An 18,201-nucleotide genomic window follows, 5' to 3' on the forward strand; every position below is an offset into this window, starting at 1 on the left:
TCTCTGAACTAATGGGGGCTTTGGTTCATGTACAGCATTTGCCCCTTTAAATTCACATCTTCAAAGTGGCAAGTGCATTGTGCACTTTCACGTGACATCACCGTCCTATATTCTTAACCACTTAAGCCCCACTTGAATTGTTGTACAATGGTGAATTTTTGAAAACCTTTGAAAATATTTGACAATACAGAGACAAAATAGGGATGCCAGGTTGAAAGTGGTAAATTCACTAGTTCCTGTAGCAGCAACATTTTCACTCAGTACCTCACCCCCCTTTGAGCAATGCCATTTAAATATACTGTAGAATCAAGTTATAATGTAGATTATCCTCATGACAATTCGTGTTGGGTTATCTGATGTTCTGCAGCTTTAAAATGTTTATTTAACAATTATTTTAAAAAAAATCCCATTGATATACAGGAGGGAGCTTGTTCAGGGTTGCAGCAGGACAAAGTTGCAACATGCACAACATAAAACATAAACAAACTATAAAAACAGTCAAACAGAGTATGCCATCAGAGAAAACAGAGTATGCCATCAGCTTTGACAGTAAACTCCTGGAAGACCAAAGTGTGATCACGTCCTTAAGCTTCAGATCAGTCTGCAAGCAGCACACATGAAGGCCCGTTTGCCAAGTTAAGTTGGAGCTTTAGGGGCATTAAGTACTGTATCAGGGAGACTCGCTTGAACGCAAACAGTAGATAGGAGGGGCTATAATGGCTAGAGAGGCCATCTGGTAATCAGAAGGTTCGCCCTCAGTCAGTCCACCCAGTCGAAGTGTCGAAGTGTCCCCAACTGACCAAGACAGGGACAGACAAACTAGTAACTGCTCCCCCGGCACTGTATCAATAGCACCCACTTCTCATAATATTTCATTATGGTGACGCAGTGACAAAAAATATCTCACGCGGTATAAATTACAAGATGTCAGAGTAGTTTCCACTGTAAAGACAACTCTTTTTGATACAAAGACAGTCTCCTGGCTGTTTCAGGAGAGGAGAAAAACTGTTTTTGTTTTGTTTTTTTCATCAAAGAATGAGTTAATAGCAGAGGCTAGACTCTTCACATACTAGAGCATGTCTGAAATAAATGTCAAGAGCATGTAAATATGAAATAAATGCTTAAACATGTATCTAGGTGTAATGTTAGAGTCCAAAGAAGTGAACCTTTCAAGCCTGTTTTCTGCAAGACTCTCTATAAGCCATATCTTCAAAACTGGTGGGTGAACTGAACAACCAATATGTCAATTTGAAGCTATGATTCCCTGCTTTCACATGACATGACAAAACGAAAATTAAAAAAATCTCAATGACTTATCCTCGGTCAGAATCGGTCACATATGTGGACATATACTGTAATGTTGTAAGATGATGGAAACATTCCATTCCACACCTTACAGTATTTAGGTCATCAGCACTGGGGGAGAGCATGACTAGACAATGATATAACGTACCCGTTGCAGTGCATCCATCTACTGTACATGGCTTCAGGTGAGCAGTATGGAAACAGGCAGGAAGGAGAACGCCTGAAGTGTATAGCAGGGTCAGTAATGGTGCCAAATGTATGTTCATTTCCCGCCAGCCGCCTCCTTGGGGATGAGCTTTTCCCGCAGGGAGAGTAGAAACCAGCCAGCCAGCCTGCCTGCCTCTCCCTTCCCCATACATCTAATAAGGTTCATCTTCACCCAGTGGTGAGAGGCCCCACACGTTCAGAGAGTCAGAGCACACTTTTGATTGATAGACTAATATGCGGAAATGAGCCTTGTGAACCAGACATGGTCCTAATTAAGTTCTCTGATACATTTCCCACTCCGATGCGACCGTCTGGCTGGTGTGGAGAAATAGGTCAAAAAGTAACACAGAAAGGTGAAGTACACAATACCAATCCTCAGTGTTATGTTATTGTATCCATTTGTAACTCTAACCCTTTGGTTAAAATATGTGTACACTCTCAGAGTTAAAGTGTGTGTAAATTATATATTTTAGTTAAAAATATATACCTACAGAATTTAATCCGATCATGAGAGAGAACTCGACAATGATGCAGGTTCATTGTCTCACGAAGACTACGTTTTTGACCCTGTCCGTCCGTCTGTCTGTTACCAGTTAATCTCCGGCACCGTTCGCCGGTCCCTACGTCCCTGCATTTGACGAGCCTTTGCCATGGGTATTTTTGAATCAATTACACAGACGCGCTTCTTGCATCATCCCATTGCAGTGCTTTACCATGCTACATCATCAACACATGTATCAATCCAAGAGCCATAGAAAAGCTGAAATCCATTACTGTTCACTTTGACAGCAGCCAGAGAAACAAGACATTTCCAAAAATGAAACCTCCACCTGTCTGAGAACTGCTCCTCAATTTAGAGAAACAGAAAGAAAAATAAAGGCTAAAGGTACTGTATACCAAACGTAGCCTGAGAGTAGAATTACAGAGAACATGAAACAATGTTCGATAAGCTGATGCACTGGATGTAATTGAAAAAACGCTACAGTATGTGATAAAAACAACCACACCATGTCCTTACACAATACGAGTGTGTGTGTGTGTGTGTGTGTGTGTGTGTGTGTGTGTGTATGTGTGTGCGTGAGCGCACGCATGCGCGTGCACGTGCGTGCACGTGCGTGCATGCGTGTGTGTGTGTGGGGTGTGTGTGACGCAGGGACGTAACAGCATACACCTCTTGTGGATGTGTGAGTGCATTCCGGTAGTATGTTGTGTGTCCTACATACTTACAGGCATGCCGGCCAGCCAGCCGTACTTGTCCTCAGTGCGGTTCATGTCCCGGTCAAAGGTATAGAGTTGAATGTAGCGGAGGTGATCTGTTTCCAACAAGTTGAACTGCCGCCGGGCGTAGTGGTAACTCTGACTGTTCCCTTCTCTGGGGAAATCTAACCACTCTGGATGGCCAAATTCATTCCCTGCAATATAGGAGAGACTATTAAAATATGTACATAATGAAACAACGGGGACACCTTCCCTATCAATTAAGACACCATACTGTTCTGTGCATTTTGTACTTTCTTTACGGCATAGAGGCGAGTCATCTAGAATAGGACCTGTGTGTGTGTGTGTGTGTGTGTGTGTGTGTGTGCGACTGTGACTGTCCACGACTAATCTCACAAACCATTGGACTGATCCGTGCCAAATGTATTGTGCCAGTAGGCCAATAACGTACATCCTCAAATATTTTCTCCATAAACTGAATTCTGTGTGAGGTTTTTCCACATCTATAGGTTACTATAATTTATAGTTTGTGTGTGTCTGTGTCACTCTGTCCCAGGCATAATTCGGAAGGCATCAGACCGAAAGGTCTCAAACTTACACCGGGGCCCCATCGGGCGTGTCAGCGTCGCGTCACCGTCAGGGAATGTTCTCTTTTTAATCAATGAAGGGTTGCTCCACTGCCCGCGTTGTGTTGCGTGACTGCATTAAAATTGCCCCGGTTCGTTTTTTGACGCACGCGACGGAGACGCAACACGCCCGGTGGAGCCCGCCGTTAGCATGTGTGTCTCATATGACCCGAGGTGGCAATTCGGACAGACCAACGGTTTCTGAGAACAAAAACACAAATACCACAAAGACAAGTTCTAACTAGTTTTCGATGAATACATTTAAGTTCAGTACTATCCGTACTGTATATCTGCATGATGAAGCACCTGCCACATGTCACCAAATATGCCCTTTAAATCCCCAAGGAGATCTTTCAAGAACAGCTAATTAGACAAAACAAAACAATGGTACATTTTGCACAAATTAAACCCCAGGATCAAAATGTTTTCAAAACATTTATGCCAAATTAATTCACCAGGCGTTATTTTCTATAATATCTCTCAATAAGTTCAATGCTGGAACTTGCTGGAAAAAACTGCAGCTATTCATAAGCCCGACACCAGTAATTCAAAAAGAAAATGTTGAGGAGAACTATCTTTTTCTCTGCCTACATTAAGACTGTTGATTGTACACACTGAATTAAAAGAAACCAAGAAAAGAAAAGAGTACATATATAAAACTAGCAGTAAAAAACTGCATCACAGAAGGAGCGAAAAAGGAAAGCTCCCAGAGGTCTCCGAGACAACAGCACAGTCATGTCATCCCAAGGGATGAGATAATGAAGCCGTCATCAGATGTCAAGACAACATCATAAAACAACAGTCAGGATAATTGAATTCCAGGGAGGGAAAGAAAGGCTTTGACAAGCGGAGGAAGTAGCATGACTATAGAATATAGAATAGTGTTTATTCAGTGCTATGGAAAAGCACAGGGATGAAGTGGAACGGACGAGTGACAGCTAATTTGAAAATAAGTAACAAACAATAAGCCACCATGGGCTGCCAGTTGAACAAGCATGACGCAGTGCATGCCTAGGAATTAGCACAGCTATGAAGTGAGGGCAGGCATGGATGGAGGGAGGGAGCAGTTGAGTTAGTGAGAAAGAGAGAGACATTTTTCTTATGACTGTCACTGTATGCAAATAATACTGTATAAATCTCACACTAATGAAAGAAATGTCAAGAAGAGAATTAAACCTCAGACTAACAACCAAAACAGAGGGAAACTAGAAAAAGTGCGGTCTCCACCAGGTCAGGAACGTTTGTTGTGTGCATGCATTGTTTAGTATTGAGCAATAGGGCAATGTTAAAGGGTGGCAATTGTTCCTCAATGTAGTGGAAATGTGTGTGCTAAGTTTCACAGCAATTGGACGCTGCATTCATGATTTGAGGATTTCAATCTTCGCCAACCACAATAGAATGTAACTAGATAAAGTGCCCCTCAGGGCACAGGTCTCCACCAGGGCAGGTCAGGTTGTGGCCTCCTGGTGGTGCTATAATAGGCCAATGTGAAAAGGGTGCCATTTCTTCTTACACCTTGGATTGCAATTGGATGATTTTGCTCCAAAAACGTGTTTTGCAAAAATCCACCGGTTGATATATTCCTCAGCCTAGTAGGAAAGTCTGTGAAAGATTTCACGTAAATTGCATGCTGCGTTCATGATTTGAGGCCAATCCTGCAAACTTTGAAAGCCAATGTTAGCCAATTAGGATGGAATATGAAATATCAGACAGATTCGTCTTGAAAAGATAATAAATATTAGAAGATATTTCGAGTAATTCTACTAATGTTATTTTCCAGAAATGTATATTTCCATTAGTTGAAAAGGATGCATATTTACAATTAAAAAAAAAATCTAGCCCACTAACATTTAATATTTAGATTGAGGCAGGTAATACAATTTGAGTGTCATGCAGGAGCCCATGTTACAGCGCATGCAGTATAATGTATGCAAATGACAGAGTCAGATCCTACTGGAGTGATCATCTTGACTCAAGAGTAACCTTGAATAAGATGATATATTGTCTTAGCCCACTTGGAAAAGCAAGTAGGTATGAACGTATGATAGCGAGGACTGTATTGATGGGATTGAAGGGATGTCAAGGACAGAGTGTGAGATTGTCAACCTTCCCTGAAGAGACAAAACACATGAAGATTCCATAAGCCTGATTTATGCTTCAGCCACGTTTTGTTGAGCGATCTCATAGCACTTCGTCACCAAAGCAAAGATCAGGCTTTAGAAATTGTCCAAAATGTAAATATGCTACAATACTGAATTATTATACTACTATACTGCAATATTGGCATACTGGCATAGTAGCATACCTGCACATATTTGGTAAAGGACTCGTAAAGTACCACCTAAGGTTATGAGCCCCCTGAGGGGCACGCATGCACACTTTGATAAAAGCTTTCAAAATAACTTCACTTAATTGGCTGTATAAATTCACTAATCTCTAACTTCTGTGTACTTTCACTTCCCCAATGTTATAGTATGTTAGCCACATGGAGTTGATCTCCAGTCATCCAGTCCATTTAGTCTGCGACTGTTTGTTCCAGCTGTCAAATGTGCCATGCACACTTCCATTAGATTTTACCATTTCCTTAAGCTGTGGCCATAGTTGAATGGGCAAAGAGGCCGTCTGGGAATCAGAAAGTCCCCGGTTCGCCCTCCGGTCTATTTATTTATTGCAATTTTATTCGCACAATAAAGACAGTACAAAAAAGGCAACATCATTAAAAGACAGAAATAAGTGCAGGTGAGACCGTGAGAAAGGAAACTCATATACATAGGTCTTATACTGTACCTATGGTAGGTTCTCACCTAAAACAAGTCAGTGGGGAGGGGGGTACTACCCGTCAGTGGGGAGTGTTGGCTGATGAATGAATATCAACATCCTAATACAGGGGGGTCATATTATGACAGGCATTTTCTCCTGTCAAAATATGACCCCCCCAGTCAAAAAACACTTTGTTTGAAATAGACACTCATGCTTTCCAAGGTGTGATTTGGGGTCCTACGGATGAATACAAAATGAATATCAACATCTTAAAACCAAACTGTTGAATTGTGGGTTTGAGTTCACATGCCCTTTTGGGGGGTAACTACCTGTCAGTGGGGAGTGTTGGCTGGGAGGAGGAGTAGGACTAAGGCCCTATACAGTACGTCCTCTCTTGGGGGGGGGGGGGGGGGGGGGGGGTTACTACCTGTCAGTTAAACATATAATCAAACATATAATATAGCTGCAAGAAGCAGGGCTAAGCAATAAGAAAAAAATCACACCTGTGTGAACTGAGCGGTTGCAGGCTGCAGTTACAGTGCTCTGTGTGAATGGTCACCCAGCGGTATTGGAGCTGTCTATACCCCAAACAGACACGCTTATAGGCCCTCATTTATCAATTCGGCGTACGCCAAAATGTGGGTGCACGCCGGATTTACCATTTCCGCAAAACCTTGAAATTGAACGTGTGCCAGGAAAAAAAACATGTCTGCGTAGGGAGTCTAATATACAGTAATGTCATAAACGAGCATGCAGGTCACGACAGTGACATAGACAGACAGAACAGGAGCGGAGGAGGAGATTTGCAAAACAGCATTCGTCACAGGCTGTGCGTGCGTCCAAACTCATTGCAATGACGTGAGCAATGTTATTTAATTAATGCTTCACAGAATCACAGGTTCAGGTTTTCGTTCACTAATCTTGTTGTATATTAAATGAATAAATACTTTAATAATTATACAACTAACAACACACAGTGACACAGTGACACAGTGAAAGTTGCGTGTGCGTGCGTCTGTGCTTGTGTGTATGAGAGGCGGGCAGCAAGGCAAGGCAAGCGGGGGAAACGTTTTTATTTACTTTTTTCGTCATGTAACTATGGTTTCCAAGGTCGTACTGCAATTGTTCATGTCGCAAAAACGAGGGCGAGGCTTGATTTCATAGGGCGTGCCAGAAAGATTTCGGCCGTCACATTTATTAACGTCGGAACGAAATTAAGGAAGGATCAGCTGTTTGCGATCACTTTATAAATGCCGTGGCGACGTGGGTGTACTACGAAACCTACAGTTGAATTTTGGGCAGATTTTACACTTTTTGTTATTGTTGCATTCCTTGGCCTCTGCTTGCAGCGATGAGATATATACGTTCTCTTCAACTAGGATTTCAGGTAATAGTCTATAGATTGTGTGTAGAACGTTGAATGCAAATTGCTCCAAAATCCAGAAAGAAAATATGGTTTAAGCTTTTTTCAAACTTCTGAGAGCGGAGCTTACTGGTCAAAGTGACACATGGCTTTTGGCCAAACGAGGCATGATTTATGCCTGTTCAGTTTTCATTTTTAAAAAAAAGAAAAAATGTATCCCACGATTTTGTAACCCATTTTTCACCCGTGTCAATCATCTAATGTGATCCTGGGCTCTACACACCCTCCACCAACCTAGTCAGGACATGGGGAGAGCAACGGACTTGAACTCATGCTTCCTTCATGCCTGAGTGTCCAAGTTGCTTCAGTTTTCATTTCGATTGCTATAGCACCCTTTGGCCAATTGGAGTAAGACTGGTTTCAGCCCCTATTTGGCATTATCCTCTACCATACTGTAAAGAATAAATAAAAATCATAAAAATAAATCATAAATATATACGTAATAATTATGTATTATACGTAAATAATGTACTCCCGTGTTGTTCAAGGATAACTCTCCATATCGACGATTGACTGGGGAAGCAAAAGAAAAACCCAAAACGCTAAACGGAACATGTCTTGAAAAGGTGCGATATAAGGAAACAGGCAGGCAAGGGGAGAACAGGGGCCATGGGAGGGCTGGGGGGGGCGTTTAGACAGTTTTGCAAGCTGGCTAAACCATTACTCCCCTGCACAGCTCTGCATCAGATAAGCACCAGACGGTGACACAGGCCCCTCAGTAATTAGCAGCACAAAAAGGAGCCATGGATCAATGTGCTTTCCATTGGTGGTGGGTTTCTAGAAAGGCAAAATCTGTAGATATTTTAAATACTGTAGTACTTTTGAGATTTGTAAAAATGTAAAGTGCTTTAAAATATAAGGGGGGGGGGGGGGGGGGGGGCAGGCAGATAAGGCTTTAAGCACTGTGGACATAATGATTATTTGCAAAGGTCTGCTAAAAAGATTTTGTTACTTTGACTACACTTGCAAATTCAAAATCCAAGGTCTGCACAGTAAATAAGACATTCTGGTAAATGTTATGGTAAAAAAAAAAACTGACATATTATTGACATTTTCATCAAAAGCCAAATAATTGAAAACATGGATCACTTTTCATCTATTTGGAATGTCTGAGAAAAATCATCGCTTCATCCATTTGGAATGTCAGAGAAAAATACTAAAATATAATGGTTGATAGTTGCAATATAGGTTTGTATAATCCTGACAATCTTATTAGCTCGATAATGTAGACTTTAAATCTGCAAGGTTATCTTACGTCTGTGTGAGCTCTGAAAGTCAGGAGGTAATAGTGCTTCCTTCCATTGTATCCCTGCTGACGTAATGATAAACCCACTGAGGCGTTTCATTACTGCCATGCCTCTTGCCACTTTTATGTCAATGACACTCCAACAACCTTTACAGTATCCATCTCTCGACATCACACATACTGATGCTCCCTGTGTCTTCTTGCAGTCTGGTGTTTGCCATTGGCCATGAGTAAATAGATGGGTTTCTGTAAGCTAGGCACTTCAAATTGATTTGCTTGCTCAAACGATTTGTTCTTGCTCAGCACTGGCTAAATGACTCTGTAGTCATTGATCCATTGACATGGCGTGTCATCTTGTATTTACTTTGATTTTCTTTTCTTTGTTGAAGCACTTCCCTAATGCTTTTGCTTAATGCACAAAACTTTGCCATGTCTGCTGTGTTTGTTTTTTACCGTAATAACTGCCTTGTTAAAATAGTGAGAAATTCAACCAGTGAAGAGAGAGCATTTCACACCATACAGCAGGCTACAGCAGAGCCTAACATAACCTTTAACCTAGGCCTAGGGGACTGTCCGGGGACAGTGTCATGTGTGTGATATAGTATCACTAAGGTCCTTCAGGGTTATTGGTGAAATTGAGCTCAACAAGTTTAAAGGCCATTCACACTCTACTCTACAACTATGTGGTTCACCGTTGTATTTTTGTCCCAGGCCGAAGACATGGGGAAAGAGTATGTTTTACACTCCGTCCATCCGATAGTGTGTGTGTGTGTGTGTGTGTGTTTGTGTGTGTGTGATTTTTACAAAACACATTAAATGTGTTTTGTAAAAATCACACACACACAAAAAAATCAAAAAATGCGAGTAATCTAAAGAAATTTTCTTTAGATTACTCGCATTTTTAGATTTTATCCAAATCTCACACAAATCGGTACACTACTCCTTCAGAATTGATATCACACAAGTCGGTAATTAATTAATTGATGTAACCAAGCCGGATCCGTCATGTATAATGTATGCCAGCCATTTATTGAAAACACAACATGCATTCATCTTCATTTTTTATATAGTTGGTGTGAACTCTGCCATCCACTTCACGATTTTCAAAACTCTATTTTCATAGTTATAGTGATCAGTACACCAGTCTTCATTGTGGTACATTTGGTATACAACCAGGTGACATCTTAGGGCCGATTCATACTCCTATTTTACCGCTGTAGTGCCGAAATGATTTCGGCTCGTCAGAAATTTTCAGTAGCACCGAAGAGACGACTTTAGGACAGTACCCGCCCGCCTGAACCTCAAATGACGTCACATTGCTCTACAGAGCCGAACCGACTTTTATTCGGCTCTAAAATAAGAGTATGAATCGCGCCTTAGATCTGTGAGAATTCTTCCTGGTTTGGTGAATATGGTGAATTCTTATACTGGGTTAGACTAGAATCCAAAAAGGGACACTGAGATTATTTTCTTTTACTGTTCTACTACTATTCATACCATTCATATTCATGAATAATCTCGTCAGATTATTAGGTACATAAATATATAATATACACTTTGTGTTAAAGCCAAGACCTTTAACACTGGTTGGAGCAGCTTCTACCCTGTCAATCAACATTAAGTGTCTGTCACAGAACTCAAGTGGCTGAAGCACTAGATGGCAAAGGTTTGAGAGTAACCCGAACCAAAACATGTATTTCTGTCTTGGAATCAGATATAACTGCAGTCAACTGTCTAATCATTTCAGGCAGACAACTGAATAATATCTTGTTCACTGTGATCTATCCCAGTGGTTCTCAGACCTTTATATTAGGAGGCTACGTCCAGCCAGATGACCCAGATGACTTTTAAGACCTTTTTATTAGGAGGCTATGTCCAGCTTTGAGGGTGTGTGTAAACACAAACATTGTCCCAACACAAACTAATGAAATGCCATTGACAATGAATGGCCAGCTTTGAGTTTGAGTGAGGATGGCCGGATTGAGATGATGTATTATGATGTATATAAAGATGTGATGTGATAAGAGCGCCCCTCACTTCACACGGATGTGAAGAAAAGAAGGAAAATAAAAAGTTCATTACTGCAACAAAAGTAATCAACAAACTGTACTATAAAAACGTATCAAACATTGGCCACATTGTTAAATAGTATAAGAAAGAGACAAAAAAATTGAAAAAGCAAGCTCTAAGCGAGCTTGTAGATTGGCAATATTTCACAATATTGATCTGTGGAATTGAGTCAAATTAAATTGAATGCCTCAAATTATTTGGGGGGGTCGTCATCAATCCAACCTGTACAGGGGATGTATTATATCTCAAATCCTACAATAGCAAACATACTGTAGTTTGGTGAGAACACCAAGTCACCAGGTGGAGCTAAAATGCTGTGGATACCGTATACGGCAGGCTATGGTATGCAGTATTTAAATTGAGCACGAGACCGCCAGTGTGAAAACACATTCAATTCAGCCAAGGTCAACCTCCAACATCATTAATTATCACTTTATTATCCTTACCAGCAGGTGTCAATGCACCCAAAACAGCTTAACTGTTGTGATGAACATAAAGAGAGCTTCAACGGTGGCTGAGGATTAGCTGCTATTGAAAAAGCCTATCCGAGTCTAGACTGCCTTTGCCTGGAATTTCTACTTCAGATCTGGAGATTGAATATAAACCAATGTCGATTACTCTTCAATACAGTTTATTTGATACACATTTAGACTGGAATCAAAGGTCACAATTCTATTCAAGATACATTTTCATGTTATTGCTATTAATTAATTAAGTGTATTTATTTATTTGAGTGGTGCAGCCATTCCAATGCACAGCAATGTGTCCCCCTGGCTGGCTGGGTCAAGTACAGTACCATGAAGAACACTACAGTACAGTATAGTACAGTAGAGTAGTACGAAGAACAGTACAGTACAGAGTACAGTACAGTACAGTACAGTCAGTGGCGGGCTGGCGGCGGCCTTATATATGTTTCAATTGAAGCAGGCCTCGAGCCTAAAAAAAATAGTAGTAGTAGTAAGGTGTGGTAGTAGTAGTAGTAATAGTAAGGGAGTAGTAGTAGAAGTAATATTGCATTGCATCGCAGCCTTCCAATCAGCCTTATTATTATTCAGCCTCATCCTGTACGGTACGTCCACTACTTTGTTGGCAGAAGCTAATAATCACTGCAGGTACTCGACCTGTCATGTCACATTGACCTGTGTTTGGTTGTAATTGTTCCCACTTCCCAGTGTGTGCACTCACTGCACTAGCAGCGCTGAGAGTTGCGATTGCATCATTGTATAGCCCAAGTAAAAAATTGTTTAATCAAGCTGCTGTTGTGTATTTTTCTACTTGGCTGTGTATGCTGTTCATGCTTTGAAGTCCGATAATACACAGACAATTTTTTTTATTTTTTTAAATAATTATTAAAGGACCACTTCACCACTTTTCAACCTATCTTCATATAATAGGTCCTCACTAATAATCATGAAAAAATTGGGGAATTTTCTTCTACTCGGTCTGTGTCTCATAGGAGGGCTGTGGGCAGTTCAGAAACCATCTTCCAGTGACATCATCGATGGGGAATACAAGCTAATAATAACTGCAGGCTTTATAGTCCTGAAAAGTTACAATGTGAAAATGGAAGTCATCGTTCTCATTTTTGTAAAAAAAATCTTGTTTTAAAAAAATCTGCCTAATGATGATGTCACTGGAAGACGGTTTCTAAACTGCCCACAGCCGTCCTATGAGACACAGACTGAGTAGAAAAGAATCGTGCCACTTTTTCATGATTTTCATGATATTAGTGAAAAGTGGTGAAGTGGTCCTTTAATTAAAATTATGACGTCATGAACGGGGCCTCCCGATCCTTAAAGGCGTAGTGAAACGGAAATGGTGAACAACATGAAAATGGTGTTTCCACATGAAACACCGGTCTGAAGTTTCTGAACCAATCAGAGTGTCGCATCCCTTCAGGCGATGGGACGGTAGCTAGGGACGGTAGCAATGCTATGCGCTACAGCGTGGTATGTGTTTGTTTATAAATCAGACGGTCGGCCAGCACAACCAGTTTACTGTTATGTGGCTTATTTCTACCCTATAATGTTTTCAGATACATATTTTAGCGTGATGATTAAGTTGAAACCGAGTAATACACTGTCTGAATGTTATCTTGAATGGAAATAAAAACGGAGTAATCTGTAATCAGAAGCAGCTGTGTTGCACGGATGCGCAGACATGGGGAATTAAACAGGTGAGCTTCATTTTTATTGGCTTTTATCGATGTGTATCTCTACACGTCATCACGCAGCACGTTTTCGTTTTAATAAATAAATAATACAATCGTTTTTATGGACTTTTGATATAAAAACACACAGAAATGAGAATTTTCCCATTTCTTTGGCATCCATTGTTAGGTATGCCCATATGATGACCACGGATATGGTCTAAAAGTGTGAAAAACGTCTTTTTCATGTCACTACACCTTTAAGGCCGCCCCTGAGCACAGCACAGTACAGTACAGTACAGTACAGTACAGTACAGTACAGTACAGTACTACGAAGTACAGAACCAATACCAATAGTCAGACTTCTGATTTTTAATAACCATGTTGGTATTCATTATTTTTTGTCAGTGAGTAAGGGGTGGAGGGAGAGCCTAGGGGATGGGGGAATTACTTCGTACTGTGGGCCATGTATCTGCTGTACACCTGCTTCTCAAATAAAAACAACTTGATATTTTCTTTCTCTATAAAAGAAAAATAACACCAGATCACATTTTCCTCAACTGAAATTAAATAAATATTTAATAAAAAAAATGTAACTCTTCAGTAGCAAAGTAAGATGATATGGTGGCTCCCAATGTCAATGCATAACAATAAATGTGATCTTAGCATAAAGACATTTCTGATCTATTTGAAGGTTCACAAACAAGCAATATGATATAGATATCTCATATCTATATGAGATAGATAGAACTGAAATATCTGATGTGATGCAGAACTGTAGGAAATGCTCAAGGCTATGATTTAATAGATGGTGGTCTTCGATATTATGTTTGTCTACTTTAACTTGAACTTAGCCGAGGTGGGGTCTCTCTGTGTTTGTTACCATAACGACGGACTCACCAATGAAGTTGAGGTAGCCCTCTCCGCCCAGGCCGTGACAGAGGAGGCGGATCATCTTGTGGAGTTGGATGCCGCGATCGATCACAGGTGTCATGGGCACTAGGGAGCTCATGTTGGTGTACATCTCCTTGTCCATCAGCCAGAACGCAAGCGTTTTGTCCCCAACCAGAGCCTAAGAGAAACAAACGTTCACACAGGTTTTATGATCATCAGCTGGACAATGGCTATGATATAAAACGTATCGAGATGGCTTTACTCTACCTGGTCGTGGCTTTCAACATATGCTATGCACTTCTCCCCGTAGCGTCTGTTGGTCAGTGTGTGGACAATATTGCCCATGTCCCAGTCCTCATCCTTTAACTCCTTTAGGATCTGTGCAGAGACAGAGGGAATGATAGATGGTCAGCTGGGAGAGCCTTTCTGAGTCTGACTGATGGCTAAAACTCATCATTGTGTTCTGGCTGTACACTATGTGCTCCTTCCACGACAACTTCTGTCTAGGTTATACTTTCTTCCCTAATCCATCTGTTTTGACATCTCTATATCCCCACTGTGAGTTATGTCTATCTTTGAATGGTGGTAATGGAGTTTTTAATAACTTCCCTATGGCCCATGGATAGGCATACAGCAGCCCCCCACACCTGCGATGGGCAAGGTCAAACCCTCTCATCCAATTGGGAGGATTCAACAATAAATCCAAGCCTGAAATCAATTCCTTGCTGTGGGCCCAACTACATCCATACTACCAGCCAAAGGGTCATCAGCAGACGTCAGAGGGATATACAGGATTGTAAGAAATGCATCACATCACCCGTCTACACAGTGCATTATTTCGGATAGTGTTGCAATCACAAATGCGTGCTATTTCCTCAAACCTACCATACACAGTCAAGTGGGGGGTACAATACACAAAAAAGGACAAAACCAGAGGATCAAGATCGACCTGAAATTAAAAACTACATACGTAGAAGAGCGGGTGTGTGAACCAAGTTGGGAGGTGAGAGGGTTGAAAACTGAATATGCCCAGAGCCAACCTTGATAGACAAGAAGTCTGTCTGATTGGCAGGAAGCTTGACTAGCCACTCTCTCTGACAGCCTGAAGCCTGCTCAATGGAGCAGGTCTTGACAGATGATTGACATGTGAGGAAACCTTTATATTACTTTACAGGACCATAATCCTTTGAGAAAAGAGAGTAAATTGTGCGGATCGATGCGGTAAGCTGAACTCTCTGGTTGGCCTAAATAGAGGAGAGAATCTCTGTCTAAATCTTTCTCTGCTGACAGTCATCACTAATGCCGCCAGCTAACCTCAATGCAGTGGTCATCACCTGCAACCACAATCAACCACATCCCATCTTATGTGAGCATTGTCTACTCCGGGCCAAGCTTGGTATGCATATTAGGCCATGGACCCACATTGGAGTCCCTTTGGTTCCATTTGTACACTCTCTGAAATACAATCATATAAGGGTCCATTTGGTTCCGAATTATCATTAATTTAGCTGGGCCCCCCCATAGAACACCCTCAAGGACCCCTGGGGGTCTCAAAACCCCCCTCTGAGAACCACTGATCACTAACATAAAGACAGCACTAGGGCTCTGCCAGATTTGTTTATTTTCTTCCAACATATTATGTTTGCAGTTCCTGTCACTATTTCTATTCATTTATTTTTGTAGTAATATGAATTGTGTTATTTAAAATAGCAGTGTACTGTAAGGAGCATCCACCTAGTAGTGAGGAGCAGTGCAGACTAGACTCTAGGAACATTCTATGTAGATAGAGATGTAGATATGGTCACACACTCAACAATTCCATGCAGTTTAAAGGGCCAGAGGTTGGGTGTTATCATCTGGGTGTTATCGTGTGGCTGTTATTCTTTGTTGTTTGTTGTAGCAGACCACATGTCCATTGTCCAATTTACAACACATTTAGCCTAAATGTATCAAAGCTGTAGCCTTTGGATCGTGTCATTTAAATTGTTCCGTATACATTTGTATTTGTTCTTTGGCCCATATTTTCGCTCAGTAGCACACCACTCCATCATGACGGCTATTACGTTGCCGTCATTTTCAACCCGGAAGGGCTACGGAGGGAAAGACAAACGGTGTCTGGGCCTGGGCTGTAGCTCAACGGTCCAGGTACCTTGGCTGATAATCCAGTCTGGCAGTGTGCCGCGGGTTCGACGGCCTTCACTGCATGTCACCCCCCCATCTCTCTCCCCATTTCCTGTCAGCCTACTGTCACCCTATCCCTCTATAAAAACATAAAGCAAAAAATAAAATAAACACAAAAAAATGTCTGTGAATGACAAGGTGGAGTTTGTGTGTGCGGCAAATGACTTTCTTTTTTGAGTGTGTGCGTGTGTGTATGTGTGTGTGATTGCGTGTTTCTGGGTTACTTCATCGACGTGTATGTGTGATGTTTGTGATGACGTGTAAAATATTCACATATTACAACAGGTCGTAGATTACTATGAAAACTTGCGTTCCGTCAGGTCACGCCTCCATATATGGTTGTCATTCCATCACGCCTCGTGACACGTCACACCTCGTGAGTCGTGACATCACGACTCGTGACACGTCACACCGCCATATATGGCCATCAGTCATCACGCATCGTGATACGTCACACCGCCATATATGGCGGTCAGTCCATCACACCTTGTGACAGGCTCCATATATGGCCGTCTCCATATATGATGATCACGACACTGACCTTATCAAACCCTGTATAGCTATACATGGAGAAGACTGGATCATCACCTAGATCTGCATATATGGAGCCGGCCAGCAACTCTACCCTCTACCCCATGTACTCTATGACCTCAAACCTCAAAATCTGACCTCATCAAACCCTGTACACTCAAGACACGCTCCATAATGGCCAGTACAGAATTATATGTGAGGGCTATGTAGCGGCCCGAACCTCTAGTTTTATAAATTGTCAAGGTTGCACAAGAATAACAAAAATTGCTAATCTTCAAGCTCAAAGCGTTTCACATTGTGTTACGTTGTGAGCTTTTAGATCTGCTATTTTTTTTAAATGTTCCATATAACGATGTGCCCACTCTCAACGCCAGGTTGAGAGTGGTTGAATCGGCGCTGATCACAAAATGAACAACATATCACATCTATGTTGCACTGGAACATTGGTCCCTTTTTATCTCGCATTACTTTTTTTTTAACTGATATTGTTTGTATTTTTCCACAATGTCATGATTGTCATCTCTCTGCATCATTTTAAGTGAAGATCCCCCTCAATGTTTTCTCACATTATCTTAAATAAAGTTTGAATGAAAAGTCAAAAATCTTTTCAACTATAGTAAAACAGCCAAAACATCCATTTGATTATCCAAGCCATGTCCGTTTCCATGCAGTCAAATGCTCTGCCTTTCCTTATGAATCATTATGGCTCACTTTAACCACATAAGTGGCCTGGGAGCAATTAATCTAAGAGTGGAAGCATCTAAGCAGAGAGAGCCATGACTGGGCTAGCACCGGCTCACCCACATCAACCCAAACCAGCCAAGCTGCCTGCCACTACTGACACTACACTTCATCAATGATAATGAGCAGTGCACAAATCTTACTTTACAAGCCTGCTGTCAGCAGCCAACCAGAGAACCCGGATTAATTAGGCAGAGCCAGGACCAAAGAACTAAATAAAATTGCAGTGCAGGTCGAGGTTGACCTACTCAACAGCGTTCTCTACCTTTCTCACCTGGTACGGAGGTGGTGGAAATATTATACAGTGAAGCAAGTGTATTAGGTGTGATGACTGGCCTAGGCATGCTGACTCTCTTGATTTTAACATCCACTTCTGCAACAGCGCATTGGCTGCTATGGGGACATCCAACTCACACGTGACGTAGGTGAGTAGAGAGAGAGAGCAGAATTAGACAATCCCATGGATCTAGCTAATGCCTCTGTATGTGTTCACTGTTTTTGAGATACATGAACTTTCTGCCCACGCAAATGAGTCTGCCTGGGGCTTAGCTCTACTGAAAGGCACTGCCTGCCTGGCCCTCCTCACTGTTTGCTTGCAATAAGCCAAGCCGAAGAAGCTTGGTGTCTAAATCGTGCACTGGAAGTTTACTCAATACGAGGAAGGCATCGGAGTGCAATTAGCTAATAGAATAAAGCAGGCTGAAGCAGAAATGCCTCCGTTCGAGCAGGCGAACTGAGGTTGACATAGGGCGAGGGGTGAAAGTGAGTTGGAGCCGCTCTTGGGCTACTAGCAAAGCCATGAGCACGTGCAGTAAGGTTGACATTTTGTATTCTATCATTACCTACCAGC

General features: G+C 41.6%; 1 protein-coding gene across 2 annotated transcripts in view; it reads right to left on the bottom strand.

The window, feature by feature from the left end:
• Window positions 1-18,201, bottom strand: part of gbe1b (glucan (1,4-alpha-), branching enzyme 1b) — an 88,622-nt gene that overhangs the window by 19,897 nt on the left and 50,524 nt on the right. For both annotated transcript variants that reach the window (XM_080772799.1, XM_080772800.1), the window contains 3 exons: window positions 14,166-14,276; window positions 13,905-14,076; window positions 2,740-2,924 (listed from right to left, as the gene is read on the bottom strand). In XM_080772799.1, coding sequence (XP_080628925.1) covers window positions 2,740-2,924; window positions 13,905-14,076; window positions 14,166-14,276 — 468 coding nt within the window. The remainder of the gene's footprint in view (window positions 1-2,739; window positions 2,925-13,904; window positions 14,077-14,165; window positions 14,277-18,201) is intronic.

Source organism: Protomyctophum bolini, assembly GCF_963924005.1.
Source record: "Protomyctophum bolini genome assembly, chromosome: 9".
NCBI classification, from domain to species: domain Eukaryota; kingdom Metazoa; phylum Chordata; class Actinopteri; order Myctophiformes; family Myctophidae; genus Protomyctophum; species Protomyctophum bolini.